The 21,145-nt window shown below is 39.3% G+C and overlaps 1 protein-coding gene across 6 annotated transcripts in view; it reads right to left on the reverse strand.

The window, feature by feature from the left end:
- SHMT2 (serine hydroxymethyltransferase 2) overlaps window positions 1-21,145 on the reverse strand; it is a 106,950-nt gene that overhangs the window by 32,039 nt on the left and 53,766 nt on the right. For all 6 annotated transcript variants that reach the window (XM_085873149.1, XM_085873150.1, XM_085873145.1 and 3 more), the window contains 3 exons: window positions 19,369-19,450; window positions 15,457-15,579; window positions 10,508-10,647 (listed from right to left, as the gene is read on the reverse strand). In XM_085873149.1, coding sequence (XP_085729275.1) covers window positions 10,508-10,647; window positions 15,457-15,579; window positions 19,369-19,450 — 345 coding nt within the window. The remainder of the gene's footprint in view (window positions 1-10,507; window positions 10,648-15,456; window positions 15,580-19,368; window positions 19,451-21,145) is intronic.

Consider the following 21,145-nt stretch of genomic DNA (forward strand, 5'->3'; position numbering starts at 1 on the left):
AATTGGGAAAAAAATGATTATGCTGAAGCATACAAGTCTTACCAAAAGGTGTGTGAAAGCAATGGAAATAAAGAACCTATTTTGGATATGACAGCATTTAAAAGTCTGTACTCAATCTATTTGAATGACCTGAGTGCTCAAAAGGAAACTATAAAGTCGAATCGAGTGGATACTTCCCCATACATTGAAAGAGGAGAGAAAGTGAAGAAGTTGATAAATGTTGTTTGCTTTTGGAAGAAACAGAATTACAGATTAATACAGATAATGGTGTTATGATTAGTCTCACATAATTTTTTTTGATAAATAAATGAGTAGTAAAGTGCCAACTGGGGTATATGTTAATGCAATCAATTTTTTCAGTCTTCAAAAATCAAAAGCCTTCTTTGATTTACGTTAATACAATTCAGAAAAAAGGAGCAGTAAGAATTGATGCTTTGCTCACAAGAGAACAGGTGAAAATCTTTAACGATACTGCCTCACTTAAAATTGAAATGACAAAACCAATGTGGACGAAATATTCAATAAGAGAGACGAGTGGAGGATTTCTCCCATTTCTAAATCCTTTATTTGCTGGTTTAAGTGCAGCTGGAGCATTGACGGGTGGTATTTCAGCAGCGGTGAAAACTGGCAACGAAAGGAAGGCTCAACTCCGGGCTCAAAATAATTGGAAAGACATAATAAGGAGTCAGAGAAACAAATTAGTGGAAGTGGTGTAATTGTAGATTTTGCTGAAAAACTTGAAAGTCTGCCTGATAAAGCGAGATTGTTGGTTGGAGATATGCTTTCTTCTATCGCACAAGCAGGTGTAAAATTAAATAAACGGGGTAATGGATTATATCTTTCTAATAAATAAATGAGCATTGATGAGTGGTTTAAAGAATTTGGAAAGAATACAACATCAAATTTAGAACTTGTCAAATATTGTAAGAAATTAAAAATTCATAATGTGGTTATTTGTATGAGAGATGAATTAACAAATGTGCCCAAACATACAAAGAATATTATTATGAACCAAGAAGATAAAAATGGAAACGGTTCTCATTGGGTTTGGATTTTTAATAGTCAAGACAAATATTATTTTGATAGTTTTGGTCTTCCACCACCTGTTGAAGTTATAAAATTCTTACAGAATGGTGTTTATCAAACATTTCAAGTCCAATAATTAAATTCCAAGTGTTGTGGTCAATTATGTCTATATGTGTTATTTCAACTCAACAAAAATAATTTTTTTAATGACATTATTTTTAATCTAATATCAATGACTTATGTTGGTAATGATGGTTCTATCTTAGGTGTATCTCAAGAACTGGATATTGATTTATCAAATTATTACACAAAGGCACAGGCTGAACGATAGAAATATAGGATAGCAAAAAATATTACTATGAAAAATGCTTATAGATTAATAAATTATCCAAGCCCAACTGACGCAAATGACTTGGTGAGATTAAGTGATTTATCATAATCTATATCCTTAAATAAAACGGCTGTGTATTCCAAAGATACCGAAGTGTTGCTTTTATCTCCACGTCATACAGAATTTACAGTTCCAATTAAAATAATTTTTTTATAAAGAAGGGCCTATCGTTTGTCTGAGAATAGAACAATAGGGATATGATATGAATGATTTAGGGTATAATTGGTCATTTAAAATTAACCTAGAATACCTGGAACAATTCAATCAGTCTGAGTTTTGTGTTTGTGGAAGCACGATTTGCAAACAACAAATAAAATAATTTCATAAGGGTAAAATCAACAATGGTTTTGCCATAGTTTATATCATGAAAACACAAAGAACAGGATTATCTATCTATAATTCCAGCAATCTCTGTGTGTGTGTCTGTGACCGCTGTTTCTCGACAACCACTGGTCCGATCTAATTGAAACTTGCCAGGTATATTGCGGGGGACCTGAGGATGTGCCGTTTCAAGGTTTGATATTAATCGGACAAGTGCCTCCCAAGTTATGGCCATTTATTTACTAAACCAATGACAAGACACGTTGTTGCGTGGGCGTGGCCGATGGGGAAGGGAAGCTCGGCCACGTTCCCCATTACGGGTTACAACGTATGGGCTTCCGGAGAGTGATGACTTCGTGTATTCTAATAATTTCTCGATTTATTATGCGCATTTATAGATAAACACAATGCCCCAAGTTATGATCGTTTTCATATTAGACGGTGCATAAATTTTGGTAACATCAGAGTGAGCTGGTGTGCTCCGAACCAGGAAGTAATGTTTTTTCTCTCTCTCTCTTCTCTTCTCTTCTCTTTTTGTTTTTCCTTGCGATGACATTGCGAAAAGGCAAAATACGTTGGCGCTAGTTGAATATTTGGGCATTAAAACGAAATTGCGAATAATCGTAACTGCGAATAATATGCGAACTTCCGGGCCACGCACATACGGGCATGCCAGAGCGAAGAAATGGCCGGTGTGGTTGTTGTTTCTTGCTCGCGGTTTGAATTTTTTTTTTTTTTTACGGGCACATACTAGTATATAATAAGTAAGGAAATACAAAATGATTTAACTATGGGAAGATGGGGAGGTATTTCCTGTCATTATATTAATCTGCCATATATTTCTAATACATAAATGACAGCAAGAAGGCTTCAAGAAAATTATCATAATTTCTGTGTCCAAGCATACCTTCAAGAAAAGGGTATTCGGTATTTTAATAAATATGTTCTACAACATAATAATGAGGTATTTTCAATAAAAGATTGGCTTTATACTGATGTTAATAAACCAACAACTTTGGATTTAATTAAAATGTTAAATAATGTAAAAAATTTAAAGTTTAGAAAACGTAAGGCTCTTTTCGAAATTCAGAAGAATTTTTTTTGGTTTCCTGTTGTCAAAAAAATATTTTCGATACAGGAATAACAAGAAATCCTGATGAATATATGTATGATATTCTATGGGGTGAAAGTGATTCAATGATAGTAAGGGACGAGGAAGGCGTTGAAGAAACTGAGATAAAGGAGGAGAAGGAGAAGAGAGAGAAGGAGAGGGAGAAGAGAGAGAAAGAGGAGAGGGAGAAGAGAGAGAAGGAGGAGAGTGAGAAGAGAGAGAAGGAGGCAAGAGAGAGAAGGAGGTAAGGGAGAAGAGAGAGAAAGAGAGGGAGAGGGAGGAAAGAGAGATAATAAATAAATATAAAAATATGGAAACCAGTGAGATTAGAAAAATATTGGGGGTGTTACAGAAAATAAATAAATCTCAACGCACCCAGGAGGAAAACAAAGAATTGACAAGTCTATTACAAATACTTGCATCGACTATTAACATCGTTTTCCTTGGTGTGATTGACTTTGATTAAAGTTTTACATTTTTTTTCCCTTGAATAAATGGAGGAGAGAGTGAAGACATTTCTAAGGATTCTTTATGTTTTAAAAATTAAGATTCAAATGTGCATGTTGGAAACTAAAAAGATTTTCGCACTCTGTCGGAATTTTTCTCATAAATAAATGAGTTATTGTCTCAAATGTAAAAAGAAAACTAATACTAAAAATATTTCATCTATTAAAAGTTAAAATAACAAGGTTATACAAAGAGGCCTATGTTCGCTGTGTGGCTCAAAAAGAGTAAATTTATCTCCAAACACAAACGTGGGGGGAGGTATACAAAAGTTTTTATCAGGAAGTAAATTTACAACTACTGGAATACAAGGGGAGTTACATCTACCAGGGTATTCTTTCTGTGGTCCAGGAAAAACTTGAATAAAAGATTAGATGACGCTGACAATCCTAAACCGTGAAGCAAACCTATCAATAGGGTTGATGAAGTGTGCATGAGGCACGATATTGATTATGGAAATACCACAGCGTTGGAAGAAAAACATGAAGCCGATAGAGAAATGTTGTATAATTTGTCTCTGATACAAAATCCAACCTTGAGAGAGAAAGTTGATAGGTTCATGGTGAAGAAGATGATCAGTGCTAAATTGAAACTTGGACTTGGAAATTCAAAAAAAACTTATAGGCTCTAATGATGTCATTAGGATTGAAGAGTTTATTCCACAAACACAGAAGGAAGGTTTATTCCAAGGAATTTGATTATATCTGGTCCACTGATTTAATTGAACTCAATAATGATAAGGGGTACAAGTATGTTTTAACCGTTATTGATTTGAGGAGTAGATATGCGTGGGTTGTCCCTTTGAAAAACCAAACAGGTAATACTCTTATGTTAGCCTTTCAACAGATATTTAATAAAAGCAAGAGAAAACCTAAAAAATTGTGGACTGATGAGGGTACAGAGTTCTACAACAAAACATTTATGAATTTTCTTAAAAATAACAATATTACATTATACAGCACCTTTAATGAAGGAAAAGCAGTTGTTATTGAGCGTTTTCATTGTACTTTCAAAAGAGACTATATAAAAAATTCACTCAACTCGGTTCTCAACAAAGGTTGTCTTTAATTCAGGATATTGTAGATAAGTACAACGACACGATTCACACCTCAACGAAAACGAAACCATCAGAAACATTTACAAAATCAAAATATGAAAAAGAGATTAATGTCAGAAAGCCTAAGTTCAAAGTTGGTGATATAGTAAGAATATACAGGTGGAAATCACATTTTGAAAAAGGTTATACCAAGCGATGGACAAATGAACTTTTTAAAATCGTTGATGTAATAGATACATTTCCTTGGACTTATAAAGTATTTGATCCACACAATCCCCATACACACAAGCTCCACACAAGCTCCACCCACAAAAACCACATCCACATAAACCCCACCCACAAAAGCCACATCCACCCAATCCCCATACACACAAGCTCCACACATATAAACCCATTTCTAACAGGTTGTCCCTGAGACAACATTCAACATCAGTCTCAACCATGTCTCAGAAAGCTTAAGTTCAAAGATGGTGATATAGTAAGAATATACAGGTGGAAATCACATTTTGAAAAAGGTTATACTAAGTGATGGACAAATGAACTTTTTTAAATCGTTGATGTAATAGATACAGTTCCTTGGACTTATAAGGTATTTGATTTAAAGGGGGAAGAGATTTTAGGTTCATTTTATTCACAGGAATTGCAAAAGACAAAGATAAATTGAAAAAACAAAAATTGACTCGACCCCTTTTTTAACTCCACCCATTTTGAATATGCCCACACAAGCCCCACCCATGCAAACCCCACCCACAAAAGCCACATCCACAAAATCCCCATACACACAAGCTCCACACACATAAACCCCACCCCACACAAGCTCCACCCACAAAAACCACATCCACACAAACCCCAACCACAAAAGCCACATCCACAATCCCCATACACACAAGCTCCACACGCATAAACCCCACCCCACAAAAACCACATCCACACAAACCCCACCTACAAAAGCCACATACACACAATCCCCATACACACAAGCTCCACACATATAAACCCATTTCCAACAGGTTGTCCCTGAGACAACATTCAACATCAGAGTCAGGTTCCTTGTGTCGATAATTTGACGTTCGTTGGAATATTTTGGAGAGTAGCTAACCCCAACATTTTTGGATGTGGATTTTTGGATCCTTGAGATGCAGATTGTCCTTGAATAATTCTTCAATTGCCATTTCAGAGAGTGCCACATACGAGTATATGTGAGCTTGAAGTGAGCATTTGTAATGGGTGCATTTCAGAATCTGTCTTGTGGTTGCAGATCCATACACATCGGCTTCCATCCAAGCATCGTCTATGCCAGAGTTCTCTATGGATGCACCCAGACCTCTCAGTGCAGCCATGACGACATGTAGCTCTCCCAATCTGGGAACGATTATACCTTTTAAGTCAGGCCAAGCATCCAGTAGCTGAATTACCTTCTCATAGAGGGCCAAGTCACAGGAAATGACAGTCGGGTGATCTTTCCCAACAGCAAGCTCTTTCAATCTGCGACATTGTTCTAACACAGTCATTAGCGTTGACCACTCTTGTGCGACCTCAGGCATCTGAGGCGAAGGCATGGTGTCGCGACATGGCGTCACCTATGTTCCCTACAAGATCACACTTACAATACATCAAACTACAAAAACTTCATATCAAACGTTTTATTACTGAAGGTGCCGAAACCTTCTGATATTGAACAACAGACACACCGATGTTTCATTGCACAGATGGCCGTTTCCCTGGCAACCAACTGTTCCAATGCTTGAAAATCATAATACTTATGTGTAAGTTAGTCATGGTCACGATATTTAACAATTATTTAGGCCATCCAACGGAAAATATAATTGTTTAAAAAATGGCAATTCCACTCCAAAAATGCTGTTTCCATGGCAACCGACAGTCAAAATGCAACATTTTATTATCTTATAAAATCCATTGTTAGCCATTTAACAGTAATCCATCATCAGTTGGTTATTTTGTATTGTTTCAGATTTTTTAAAATTTGAATTCAAAAAAAGCGTTTTTCACCCCAAAACGACCTTTCCAAAAGTTGAAAAAATGTGAATCTTTTTTTTATTTAAATACATTTTAAACTTCTCAAAAATCTATAGGTTTGCTACTCTCCAAAAAATTCCAACAAAATTACACAAGGAATCTGACTATCAGTCTCAACCATGTCTCAGACTTTTCTTATGATTTAAAATCAGATAATTATAAGGAAAGCAAATATAATTAATCAGGATTGAGAATATTAAACATTTTTCTTTGGGTAAATATTCAGTTGCGAAAATTAGATGTCTGAGACATGGTTACGGATGCACACACGCACGCACGCACACAAAAATCGAGACCAAATCCATAAGCCCCGATTTTGGACTCAATCCATTGGGAGCTAAAAAAAAAAAAAAATTGTCATGGAGACCGGAAATCTTACAAGCCCTGCTTTTTTGGGGGGGAGGGGGGGTCCTCCACTGCTTTCTTGTTTGATACAGTAGAATCTGGATAATAAGCGAAAGCATGAATATAAGTGCATCTGAAAAATAAGTGCACACGGGCCTTCCCATTTTATTTTTTCATTAAAAATAAGCATATATAAAAACATCATAGTAAGGCTTTAAATATACCATCAGAAATGGGGAATCCCCCACCATTGAAAAATAATTGAAATCAGATAAGCGGTTTTCCATTTATTACAAAAAAATTTTTTTAAGATGGCCACCCCAGTCGGCCATCTTGTATCCGGCCACGCCCAAAATCAATAGGGTTCTTCCTTTTCAGGTGGTACATGTGTGACCCAAATTTCAAATCGATATGGCGAACAGTTTATGAGTCATCACACTCACAGCTATAAATGTTGACGGCCAGCCAGCCAGCCAGACAGACGGACCGCCCCAGTCGGCCATCTTGGATCCGGCCAAGCCCAAAATCAATAGGGTTCTTCCTTTTCAGGTGGTACATGTGTGACCCAAATTTCAAATCGATATGGCGAACAGTTTATGAGTTATCGCACTCACAGCTATAAATGTTGACGCCCAGCCAGCCAGCCAGCCGGACGGACGACCCGGCTGATAACAATATCCCCCTTCCGCCACGCGGCGGGGGATAAAAACTGAAAATATTATCAACTCTAACACAACAGTATTTCTTGTTTTACTGGTACATAAACTTTAAGGCTGAATATATTTCACGTCTGGTACTGGTACTGACAACAGTTGTATGTTCAAAAAGTCTTTCATCAAGAGTCGTAAAAGGGTGTTTAATGACCCTTTATGACAAAGGGTTAAAAAACAGCGTTTTTCATCACGATCAAAATGGAAATGCCTGTGAAACGTCGATCACACACCCATGAAAAGAAGATTGAGATTATCGTGTTTTACAAGTCTTGTAAGAACCAGTACCAGACGTGGAATAAATCTGTATTAATATATCGGCACGCCCCTTTCTTTGTTCCACCATCAGATTTTTGTTACTGCATGAAATGAAACAAGATTTGGCACATATACTAATGATATTATTGTCTTCCTGAAGAGGCCCCTCAAAATTCGTTTTGATGCATTTTCACAAACTCCAACGGATTCCATTCAAATTTGGTATGATTATGGCTTTTGGTCCAACTTAGGTCATTGGCTATAAATTTTTTCCATAACACTTCCGATATTCGAAAAAAATCGATAAATCGATATCCCTTATGGGATTTTCCATTCAAATCCACTCAAGTTTAAGGCCTACGGGGGACGCAAATTTCCACTTTGCCCCGGGCGCTGTTTACCTCCGCGACGCCAAACTGTTAGGGTTAGGGTTAGGGTTAGGGTTTGGGTTAGTGTTAGGGTTAGCTACCCTAACCCTAACAGCTAACCCTAACCCTAACAGCTAACCCTAACCCTAACTGCAACCCTAACCCTAACCGCTAACCCCTAACCGCTAACAGCTATTCAGGAAATTTTCAAGAAAGCCCGGACAACGCCAGGCTTTATTGCTAGCCCGAGCAACGCTGGGCATTACTACTAGTTCGGAATAAACGCGAACACTTTGATGTGAATGGTGAATAATGAGGAAATAATTGTTCAGGGTGAGAAAGGTTCGAAGAAAACAGGGAGCGTAAGACGCCTTTTACCTGGAAAAGGAAAACAAACTTTTTGTGGAGTTTAAACACATACGTGCTCAAGGACTGAAAGTGTATTTCGTATTTGTTTCAGGAGGTATTGACAATTAAAATTGTCATGACTTAAAAACCGACATCTATGCAACCAGTCTGAAAAACATTTACCATTATAAGCACTATATGTTGTGGCTTTTGAATATAAGCGCATCTGGAAAATAAGTGCATGTGTGTTCCACTAAATCGAAAAATAGGCACATACACTTATTCCCCAGATCTACTGTACGTTTCTTGTAGTTTCTCGATTGAATTAAGTGTGGAAAAAAACATAAAACTCCTTGTCGATATCGGTTTCGCCACTCCTGAAACCCTTTACCCAATGCCTAACAGTGCTCACATCTATGGTAGAGTTGCCGTACACATTTTTAAATGCCTACAAATATGCTTGGTACGCACATCCAATGGGGTAGTCATTATGAAAATGTGATGTGATATTGTCACGTCACCAATCACAGTACTGCTCAACTAACCAGAGTGGTGTCAAAGCCACCCAATGCTCGCCTGTTTATACATTTATCGTTTTTAAAAGACTAGTCTAATAATATTTTTTATAAAGCATTGCAGTGAAGTCTGATCTAAATAATTTTAAAGCAATATATGTATTTGTATATTGTAATCAGTAAAAAATAGTGTGGTAGATAAAAACATTAGAAAGGAAATAACTTGCACCAAAAACTTTAACATTTTCACGCTCATGTTCACGCTGACGCTGACGCTCACGCAGGGGGTATCGCTATAGCTCTCTGTTCTTCGAACAGGCGAGCTAAAAATTGGTGGGAGATACAAACATTTCATTTTGATCTGCCGTAGCTTTTCTATGATGCTTTGGTTACAACTGAAAAATACGAGGCATTACTTTCGTACCGACCATAATGTCTGTTATGGTAGACTGACTGCTTATGATTTTAAACCAAAATAATCTCTATGAAGACCCCAATATTGGCATTCTCTCAGCAAATACATTTCTGGAACAAAATTAATGACTTTCCGACAAGACTACTTCTCGAGAGTAAAGGTAAAACAGTATTAAGTACATAGCAAGCACGTCAGCCCCAGCCCTAAACTCACACAACCAATCGGTGTCGTGACTTGTTGTGAAGGTTTACACTTTCTTTATCTGGGTATTTGTCGATATCGATGTGATTAATGAAAATGTTTGTCAAAAAAACTTTTAACCTGCATTGCTTGGGTTTTTGGTAATCAATCTGGTAGCATTTTCATGTTTCTGCAGCCATTGGTTGAGCAAGAGATGCAAAATGATACACAGACATTGGATCTTATGATTTAGATACCTCTTTTATACAGTCCAATATCTCAGCATCTAAAACAGCTCAAAAGTACAACAACAACAACAACAACAACAACAACAACAACAAAAAGGATTTGGTGCTTTACAGTACTGGACTGTACAAGACTTGTACATAGCCAAGTCTCAACCAGGCTATGAATAACAAAAGGTCAGCAAAGGCCTAGCTTGTGAAATTTATTCTGCGTACCCAAACCTGGTACCTAAATTACACCATTGTTAAAAGGCTCTAAGATTTTAAAAGGTCTTTCAGGTCGTACTAAAGTGGTATGCAAGTTTTTTTAACTTCCTCCTTGATACTCCAGAGTTATTATCGCTACATAAGTTTATTACAACTTGGGACCACCACTTAACCATTGTAGAACTGAAAAGTAAATCCACTCTACTTTTACTCAACCTGAAATGATGTGCAGAATTTCACCAAACTCATTCTTCACAGTAATGATGAATTTCTTTCAACTTAAACTTGAGTTCTTCAATTGCACAAAAAGTTAATCAGTCATCCCTCCCTCAATTTTGCAAAAATCACAGCTTTGTATGAATAAGCATTTTACATAATCGACAAAACAAACAAATGAGCAGTAGAGTGACACTTCCCTATGGAGTTTTACCAACTATAGCCCCTGGGGCACAGTGCTCCCCAATCTCACCTTGCACCTCGCAGTGTTTTGTGTGTGGTGGTGGTCACGACATCCGAGTGATCAAATGGAGAGGGGATCACATCTGCAGCCACAAGTCCACTAATGTGTGCCATGTCCGACATGAGGTAAGCCTTTGCTTCATCACAAATCTACCACAGACAAACAAATGCTCGAGATTTAAGGAAATGCTTAAATTTACAATGTTGCAGATCATTTATTATATTTATATTATGACATGCAAATCAATTCTTGCATAGGCTGAAATCACGACAAAATCGAGAAAAGTTTCTTGATGAGAACTGTTGTGGTAAATAACTCATTTTCCACAAGTTGGATCAGCATACCAAAGGAGAATCTTTAATTTCGTATATACGGAGGAAGAACATTGAATGATTGACTGAAACAGAAATCCAAAGAGGTAACTCAACAAACATTCATAACACTTATTCGTTCTCCCCCTTGGGGACTTGAACCTTTCCGTAACACCTCCACACAATAACACTTCACAACACAGCGAGCTGGGCCTCAAACCACTCTCTTTGCGGAGGTGGGATTTGAACCCCCTCCTTTTGGCCAGAGGGGATGGCCTTTCCCCTCTGCCTTTGCTATAATAAGTACAGCGAGCTGGGTAATGAACCCACTCAAGGCACGGCGGAGACTTTAACGCCCTGTTAAGAGATCCCTGATCTCTATTCATCCCCGTAGGCTTAAGCGGGCTCTAACCACAGGTAAGGATCCTCTCAGGCCTATCACTGAAGGTTCTCCTTTGTATACCTCTCCTATCAATGGAGTTCCACATTACCCATTCGGCTGAGAGATGCAGCGTCCGATCTGAAGTAAGAGCAAATATCTTAAGTAGCCACTTGCTTGCTGTTATACCAGATGATGCTGTTCCCAGTCCTGCCGGGGTTCAGGTCCCGTCAAGGTCGCTAAAATTGTGGTGGAAAATAACTCATCAACAGAAACCCGAAGCAATTCTTCTTATACACAACTTGACATTCTAAAGAATGGGAGGGGAGACATTTGGCAACTCAACTACAGGGTTAGCTGATAAGCATTAGGCAAAATAACTCAAACTGCAATACATGTCTACTAGGTGAAAGAGAATGACATAATCATGGCAAAAGTTGCAGTGTTATCAACCAGGTCGCCCTGTTTCATAGTAAGACATTCCTTTTTATCAATATGTAGGTCAAAAGACTCTTGGGTAAAGGGAAACATAACTGACAGCCAATTCGACTACAGCATAAAAATTAAATTTATAAAGTACCAGCAACAATTATAATTGAGAGTACATGAATATAATTATTTTTAATCCACAGAACCAATCCTGGACAAGTCACCACTGAAGCAGGGTACTCGACTAAATGTAAAAGGAAGATGGAATTTGTTCAGGGTGCCGGCGATAGCTCAACTATGCTTCGCTCAGAACACTGTGAGATCATTAACGTCTACCTACCTACCTACCTACCTACCTACCAACCAACCAACCAACCAATCCATCTGAGACACATTGTGATGTAATGCCCTGCCTGCGAAGCACCAATCTGACAGTTTTTAATGCTGTGAATCAAACCCGGATAAAACGGCTCAAAGAAGAGTGTGCACATTTCAAATTTAAAGTAATTTCACAGGAGATAAAATCGCTATATAATGAAAAACAGTAAAGGGAATAAAATGATGGAAGGAAACTTGAAAAATTGAAAAAAAAATCAACAAAATTTTCCATCACTATGCAACCTCTTCACAAAATGGATTCAAAACCAATTTTTAGCTCACCTGGAGCAAAAATTGTTCAAGTGAGGTCTTAGCATCGTGCAGTGTCCGCCTGTCAGTGAGTTAGAATGTATGTAAACACTCAAACCTTCTTCTCCAAAACTATGCACACAATTCCAATGAAACTTGACCACAACCTTCATCACTCGTGATGCAAAAACTAGTAGTCCTATTTTCACCAAACTTTGGGGAACTTCTGAGGACCAAGTCCTCCCAATCCCTTGCAAATCCCATCAAAAAATTACATATTCAGGTCAATTTAAAGGTCAAAGGTCATTGCAATTCTGGGATCGCTAATTTTGACTTCTTCTCAAAAAAGTATTCACCTGATTTAGATGCAACTTGGGAGGAATCATCTCTGCATGGATGTTTCACAAGTTTGGTCAAATCTGAGCTAATTTACATATTTTGTTATTCATCCATGTCAAGCAATGGTTCTCTGGTTCTACGAAGTGAGCCCAGGGGCATTGGCCCGATTTTTACAGATGTTAAAATTAACAAATTTAACAATATGAAGCACAAGTCAATCTGACTAATCAAACTCATGCATAAAGGTGCAAGATAACAAGGTCCACCTCACAGCAAAGTCTGAAAGTATTCAGGCTTGCGTCCCATCTCACACAAAGCAACCTCCCATGCGGAGCTCCGACACCTTGGTTATAAACTGTCATCCAACTAAGGCCAAAAAAAAAAAAAATGTTGCATCGGCGTAACCCGCCCGACCCTAAAAATTCCGCCGACCCTACGTTTTTTTTTTGTTTTTTTGCTAGATAGCAAAAAAAAAAAAAAAAAAAAAAAAAAAAAAAAAAAAAAACGAAAAATTTTGCCGACCCTATTTTATTGCTATTTTTGTTGTTTTGCTATCGTTTTCAAGTATCTTGTTGATTGCGATCGCGATCGCAAAAACCCGGAAGTGTTTCGGACAGAACCCGCCGACAAAAAGGGTGGTACTCGAGCCGGGGGAGATTTTGTGAGGGATTTATTATGAAAAAAAATAAAATAAAATAAAAAAGATCCCGACCGACCTACCCTATTTTTCAGTGACCCGTTACGCCAATGCAACATTTTTTTTTTTGGCCTAATGCTGGCAACGAATAGACTATTGTGCCTGAGGAAACCGGCTGTGAAACTGGTGAAACGTCACCTGAGACCGGATCTGATCTTGCTTTTTTGCTCAAATTAGCGGAGTCAGTGTAGTTTTTACTTTTGGTCAGAAGCACCTTCTTCTTCTTTTAAAGAAAAAAAATTTTATACGTGTGTGTGTGTGTGTGTGTGTGTGTGCGCGCGCGCACGGTGGTGGTTCTCTGGCCTAGGCCATTCGGAGCCAACCCATCAATCTGAGAAGACTGTCTAGAACAAGCTCGAGGGAAGAAGATGATGGAAGTGGATGCTATTGTGTACATACATACATAAATACATACACGCACACACACACACACACTCATATTTTTTTCAATATATTCACATTTTTGAAGACTTCAAAAACAAACATGTAAATGTTTCACATCAATACCACCTGAGTGAACGATGTGTAAACACATTCATACAATTTACAGTTATAATGGTGTTCAAGTCATCAAAACTTTTTTTTTTAAGTAAACAATAATTCCACAGAATATTTATTTTCTCATTCAAACGAAAAAGAAATTAAAATGTGAGCAGTTATGTCACAGCACATGTTGTATTTAGGTGCATGTGGGTTAATGAAAGGGTGGCCTAACCACATTTGTTGGAAGCCCAGGGGCAAATGTGCCGACATAATTCTGGTGCCATGACAGATTTTAAAAAGCCATGATAATTTTTAAAAACATGACAGATCAAGCAGATGATACTAATTGGCTAATTATTTTAAAATCATGGAGAATTTTAAACAGGACGACATTTGAGATGTACATTTTTTTGCAAGGTGTTACAAAACACCCTTTTTCTCCCCAGGGAATGCAGGCAGTGCTGCTTATCGGCAGTATTTGGTGCCCATCCCTAGTTACACAATAACATAGAGGTGGGTCTTCTCTTTAAACAGATGCATTCCTTGTGGGGATGGTGCACATGTGATGGCACTTGGTAAGGCATTCTCAGATATATAGCTAGCTAACTGATGGAGGAGCGGAGATGTACATCCAAATCAGGATGTTATGCAACTTGAACTTGGCATGCTTCCCAGTATGTTCTTTGTGGTTCTTCATGATGCAGGTCATGTGGCTAGAAGTCGTTAAGGTAGGGGAGTTGAGCTGCTGCAATGCATCCTGTATTTTGTACACACTGCAAACACAAATCACTAGCGTTTGACAGAGGGTGCTTTGAAATTGTGGCGAGCGAAATCAACGTGCAGCTTTGTCCTGAATAGTCAAACATCCTAGTGTTGGGATACGCCGATCCAGATGAGCAGCGAATAGTCTGGAACACTCATGACTCTAGCCTTGAGATGGTGTTAAAGTCGTGAGGGATCATGAGGTGAGCCATATCATAGAATGCCAATCTCCTGTCCTGCTTGTGCAATCAAACGTTAAAGTGGCTTGCCCAGATGAGCTTCTGGTCAATTGTGACCCGAAAGATATTGATACTGACAGATTCTGGGCTGGTGGAACGACTGCAATGTCAGGGCTATCCAGCTGGGTTTTCTGTTTCGAAGACAGTTATTATATTGTACTGCCCCAAGGAACTCCATGGGATTGTGATGATTGTTCTCTGACAACCACAAAATTATTCCTCTTTGTCAGATATCAATCCAGTCTCGGCTCTATCGGTATCAATATACCAGTGGGTTCATTCCAATATATCAGTACTGGATCACAAAAACAAAAACAAACAAACAAAACATTTACATCGGTTACAAAAATATGTAATGGTTTGAAATTTTGAAAAATATGTAATTTTCCAAATAAGTTTGAAAAATATCAAGACAAACCACTGGTTTTGGGGTTATATAAGATAATACTGAACAATAAAAAAAAATACCCAACAAATCCTTAAAAAGATGTTAATCTGTTCAAACAAAATTTGCACGTATAACCAATAACTCACCCAATCACATCCATCACAAGCATGAACAAAGACAGACGTCCAGCCATTCGTAGCCAACCCATCAATCCTAGAAGACTGTGTAGAACAAGCTCGAGGGAAGAAGACGATGGAAGTGGATACTATTGTGTCGTGCTGTGCTGTCATGCATTACGCAGTACCTGCCGCATGCGAGCATAGTCGATGAAGCGAGCGTAAGCGCTGGCCCCTGCGATGATGAGCCGTGGCCGAAAGAGTCTGGCGTTCTCTGCCAAACAATCATAATCGATAAGTTCGGTGACCGGCTGTGCAGAAGAAAAGTCCAAATTGGAGAAAATGTCAGCACACCAATCAAGAAACAAACATTGCTTGTACTGGGCTCATAAAGACTCAAACTTCAGAATTAAAAATAAAATAAAATAAAATAAATCTGGAGCTCTAAACTTGATATTAGCAAAAACATAACTACACAGTTACAGTCCAACATTGCATTAGGTTTGAAGCAATCAGCAGAAATCAAAACTTGAACAGTCGCTCGCTGAAGATTGCAGCTGCATGCAAAGTTAACTGGTGAATGGAGTCATGTGAGCTGAAAAAACATCCCCTTAGAGCTGGATTAACGCGGCCCATTTTACAGCACCTGGCGAACAGCACGTCCAGACACTTTCACCAAAATCTTTTCAGCACAAGTGGTCTCGATAAATGGCATGTGCTGGAGATAAAACGCTTTTGGCAAGGCCAGAGCAAACGGCACTCGAACATTTGGCTTGAGAAAAACACTTCAAAAACTAAGTTGATCATGGAGTAAAACGTAAACCTTTCATTAGCATTTCACACATGATAGAAAACATAGTTCTCATGGAAAAGCAGAAGTCTGTTGTTGGTGCAACCCCAAAATTATTCTGGGGGGGGGGTGAGGGGGGGGCATGAGGCATGAGGAGAGGGAGGGTCAGGGCACCCACAAATTGGTTATGAACATTTCCAGAGTTAAGAATTTACAGCAGACAGGCAACCAATTAATCACAGGGTGCTGCCGATGCAGCCCTCAACCAAGGTAGGAATTTATAATTTGACGAGCACAGCAGCACACATTGGCCTACGCTTTTCAAAAGTTATCATGGGATCTTTTAAAATCCACAAGCGAATGCTAACAGACAAGATAGACATCTCTGAAGGATAGCGCAATTTGGAACGCAACACCCTGCCTGCAAAGCACCAGGATGAGTTTGTTGTTCAGCAAAAGGAAGTCTAGCTACAGTTTATGAAAAAACAATTAAAAAAAAAAAAAACTGCATCTCCACCACTGGGTGTTCTGGAAAAAATAAAATAAAATAAAATGAAATAAAAATCACCGTTCCTCGGTGACACTGAAAAACACGAGCCGTTCAACGACATTGGTAAATTTTCTCCCGAGGACGACGAGGCATGTTTTGTAAAGTGCCTTATGTTCGTGGAAATGAAGCAAAGCTGTAATGAAACATCTTGTGCTCTTCCCACCAGTCCTTCAACACAATTATCCATCGCCTACTCATGGTTTCTCTCATGTCCGCTCCTGAGATCTTCTGCTTTCACAGAGACCCCCTTATCCGGTTTCATTCCTGCCCACTCCCCTTCAAATCTCTACCACTGGGTAATGAGTCTCAATGTCTGAAGAAGAAAAAAAAAAAACTCAGACACAATTAATTCAAATGTTCTCAAAAAACAAGCCAGCAGTTTATATCACCAACTGAATAGGGAAATGCTGGCTACCATCCACATGTACTCGCTGCCTACGTCCCATAAGGAAGCTCCGCAGCCATCCTATGACAACACAACTGAAGCCTACAGCCTCCAACTCAGCTAATAGTCGATGGTGCGGGACTGCCCAGGGCACTCTGGGTATCACTGACACCACAACAATGGTGCCGCCATTCTCATTGCACTCAGCGGGGCGTTTCCTAAAGAGGAATTCCCTCCTCCCCATGGATGCTTATTGGGATCATCCATGTCCATCCTTTTAAATCCTGAACGTCAAGCAAGGAAGCAGCACACATATCATTTTTAAAGTCTTTGGTATGACGAGGCTGGGGTTTGAACCGCCAACCACCCAGAGTCTGAGTGGACGCTTTAACCACTACACCACCGTGTCTGGTTACACAACCACCACACAACTCTCCCAGTAAAATACAATCACCATTTGCCTTGTGGGTTGGACTTCAGCAAACTGCCCGTGACAAGAACAGTATCCTTTGAAGTCCTTGCCCGGCTCCCCTTTGTTCGGTGTGTGTGTGTGTTTGAATGCTCGTGGTGCCTTAGGCTCCTGATATCTGCAACTCAGTGTTATTTATCACCTCTGCCACCAAAGATGGACAGAGGTTATGTTTTCATCCACATTCGTCTGTGAGCAAGATATCTCAAAAAGTTATGGATGGATTCAGACGAGATTTGGTGGACAGGTTGGGCGTGTGATTTGGACGATTTGAGTAGGTTTTGGTGAAGATCGGGATCCGGATACTAGACTTTTTAAAGCGATTCCTCATCATTGAGTGAAGGATAGGAGGGAAAACGATATACAGCACAAGACATCAAAAAGTTTTGGACAGATTCGGACAAAACTTGGTGGACACGTTGGGTGTGTGACAAAGACAAATTGGTTTGATTTTGGTGAAGATACAAATCCAGATCCGGATACGAGAATTATTTAATTTTTGCAAGTGATTCTTCACCGTTGATAGATGGAGCCAAAAACGATAAAAAGCATGATATTTTAAAAAGTTGTGGACGGATTATAACAAAACAAGGTGGATGAGTTGGTGAGGTGACAATAAGCTGATTACATTTTGGTTAAGGTCTGGATGCAGATCCGGCCTATCGGTGAGATACAAAACGTAAACCGTTTAACCTGACGGAGCTACAGTATGTGCTCTACAGAGTGCCATTCTAGTTTGTTTCTGTTGTCTCGTCCTCATAAACCTTTGTTATCCCTCAAGAACATGTGTCCGCCTCATTCCTGCCTCTCATATGTGTGTGACCCGTTTCAGCATTTTGGTAATTGCTAGGGGGTTTGGGGGGGGGACCTAAATTAGGATAATAACCTGTTTGTGGAGACAGCCGGGATACAGGTTTCATCCGGAGAAGGAAGTGCGATTTGCGCTCGAGCACAGCTTCCATTACATCGGAGTTTCTCGAATCGCTTCGGCACGGCGGGGCCACATTATTACCCCGTCGACTCAATAATACATTGCATGTGCACAGGGTGTGCGAGGCCTCACTCACCAGCCCTGTACGTGTTGTGTGTTTAACGTCCACCAGCAAACGCTCGTCGACATGACGCCCAGTTTAAAGTTCCCCTGAAGGATGGCGTACCAATTGATGAAACATCCTGCATGCAAAGCCCCAACTCAACAACAGTCCAGTTGGGAATCAAACCCAGGCGAGACAACTCAAAGGCTGCACAAGTCCAGTATAAACCTCCGAGATATCCTGTCACAGCTGGAAGGAGGAATCTTGAGAAGCATGCTTCCGAAAACCCCAAAGCCCCAATGTTGAATCGGTTCCTATATAGCAACACAATGATGTCTCATAATGTCCTTGTCCTACAAGATTTTGTGGAAACCATAGGCATAAATAAGTATTTTTTTGAACCATCTGTTCTCTAACATTGCTCGCTCTGCTCTCTCAGTCCTCAGAACCTCTCCAACAACACCAGGATGCACGGATATTCTTCCAGTAACCCCCTCCTGGTTCAACTTCCAAAAATCCAGGATGACTACACATCTCAACTCTATGTTCTCAGCTTCTCCTGCATATGGAACTGCCTTTCAGAGGCTGTGCTATCCCTCTTCCCTCAAGGGCTTCAAGTAAAAAAGTGCACCACCCTCTCTTGTCATCCCCAAGTCTATCCCTTTCTCTTTATTAGCCCCATTAACCTTTTATAACCCAACCATCTTACTTGCCAGTTTTAGTATGTTCTCCCCTCCTCTCTTTCATCTTATCATGCTCGTTGATTACCCTGAGGTTTGTTCCACTATCAATTCTGCATTGCTCTTCCTTCGGCCTCACTCCTGTAAATAAAAAACAATTCTGTTGAATTTAATGGTTTTTTTTCAACTTACATTAAGCCGATATGGCATCGACTCAAAGAAGATCGAAGTTGCAGACACACGTTTGGTATCAGTCATGAAGCCATGGGTTAAACTGTAAGAAGATTTAAAAAAAAATAAAATAAAAGTGTCAGTATAATTACAACTGTAAAAATGCCTTCCAGCATTATACAATACAAAATGAGCATATCTATGGTGGACTTTCATCCAATCAATCGAGAAATAACACTCAACAGTTCGTATTCTGCTGAGAAATCACTCATCTTCCCCTTTAAAATCAATACGAACACATTTGCAGAAAACAGAAGTTGCATGAAAGCCCTGGAGTAAATACAATTAATAATCTCTGCCTCAGTAACTTGGGATAATTCAGCCAGACAAAAGGGCCAAAAAGCTCTTTCATGGTGGAGGGGTGGGTGAAGAGGGAGCGGGGAGGTGAAGAGGGAGCGGGGGGACTTTAGAATAAATTCAGGCAGGAGAATAACCACTGTGGATGAGTGCTCGTACTCTGGTGGTCAACTGCAAATCACAAATGATCGTTCGCATAAAAACAAGAAATGCATTGAACTAAAAGCACAAACAAATTCACGGTCGTGCCTTCCACAGCAAAATCATTGTTGTACAAAATCACACACACACAGGTAAATATTTACCTCCGCCACCGAAGGTGGACGGAGGTTATGTTTTCATCCGTTTGCCTGTGAGCAGGATATCTGAAAAAGTTGTGGATGGATTCAGACGAAACTTGGTGGACAGGTTGGGTGACAGGTGATTTATTAGATTTTGGTGAAGATCCAGTTCTGGATCCGGATAGGAGAATTTTTAAGTGATTCTTCACCATTAAGGAGATAGGGCCAAAATGATACAATGTACAGGATATCTCAACGCTTGTGGACGGGTTATGACAAAACTTGGTGGATGAGTTGGGTAGGTGAGAATAACAAGCCCATTACATTTTGGTTAAGGTCCGGATGCAGATCTGGATTTGAGAATTTTTTTCAAATTATTCTTCACCATTGAGAGTTTGGGCTGAAAAAGATATTTCAAAAGGTTGTGGATGGAATGTGACAAAATTTACTGGATGAGTTGAGTCGGTGACATAACAACATGATTAGACTGGTTAAGGTCCGGATGCAGGTCCAGCCCATCAGTGGGACACAAAACGTAACCCGGTCAACTTGGCAGAGGTATGCACTCTACAAAGTGCTGTTCCAGTTAAATATTTAATAGTCATGGTGGTGGCCAAGTTGACCACCAGAACATTGATCGAGGTATGATAACCACAGTGGGAAGCAAGGATCAGAATCTGACATTTTGGGTGATAACCCTTTATCAAAGATATTTTGTTTCCAACCATTGTTACCTCTGCCACCGAAGGTGGACAGAGGTTATATTTCCACTGTTGGTTATCTCCATTTGGGTTCCAGGAGGTGGGAGGAAGTTCTCCCACAACTCAAAATCTCAACTTCTCTTTTGGTAAAGGATCATGATTCATGAACCAAACTCTGAAACTTCATTCTCATAACCTCCTTCCAAGGGATCTTTTCAAAATCTTCACTGAACCTCTGACAGCCTCCACTTGTAGCTCATTTGGAGTGATATAACAAAATGATTTTAAGTACTCAGTAAGGGTTTTCTTTATCATTCTCGTCGCTCCGACTATCACTGGTATAATTTCAGATTTCTTCAATATCCAGATCCTCTTGAGCTCATTTTTCAGATCCTGGTATTTGGTCATTTTCCTGATTTCTGTAACAGTTAGTCCAAAGTCATTGGGAACTGAAACCTC

This window comes from Eptatretus burgeri, chromosome 3 (genome assembly GCF_056783735.1).
Source record: "Eptatretus burgeri isolate ZD-2024b chromosome 3, Ebu_testis_v1, whole genome shotgun sequence".
Lineage (NCBI taxonomy): Eukaryota > Metazoa > Chordata > Myxini > Myxiniformes > Myxinidae > Eptatretus > Eptatretus burgeri.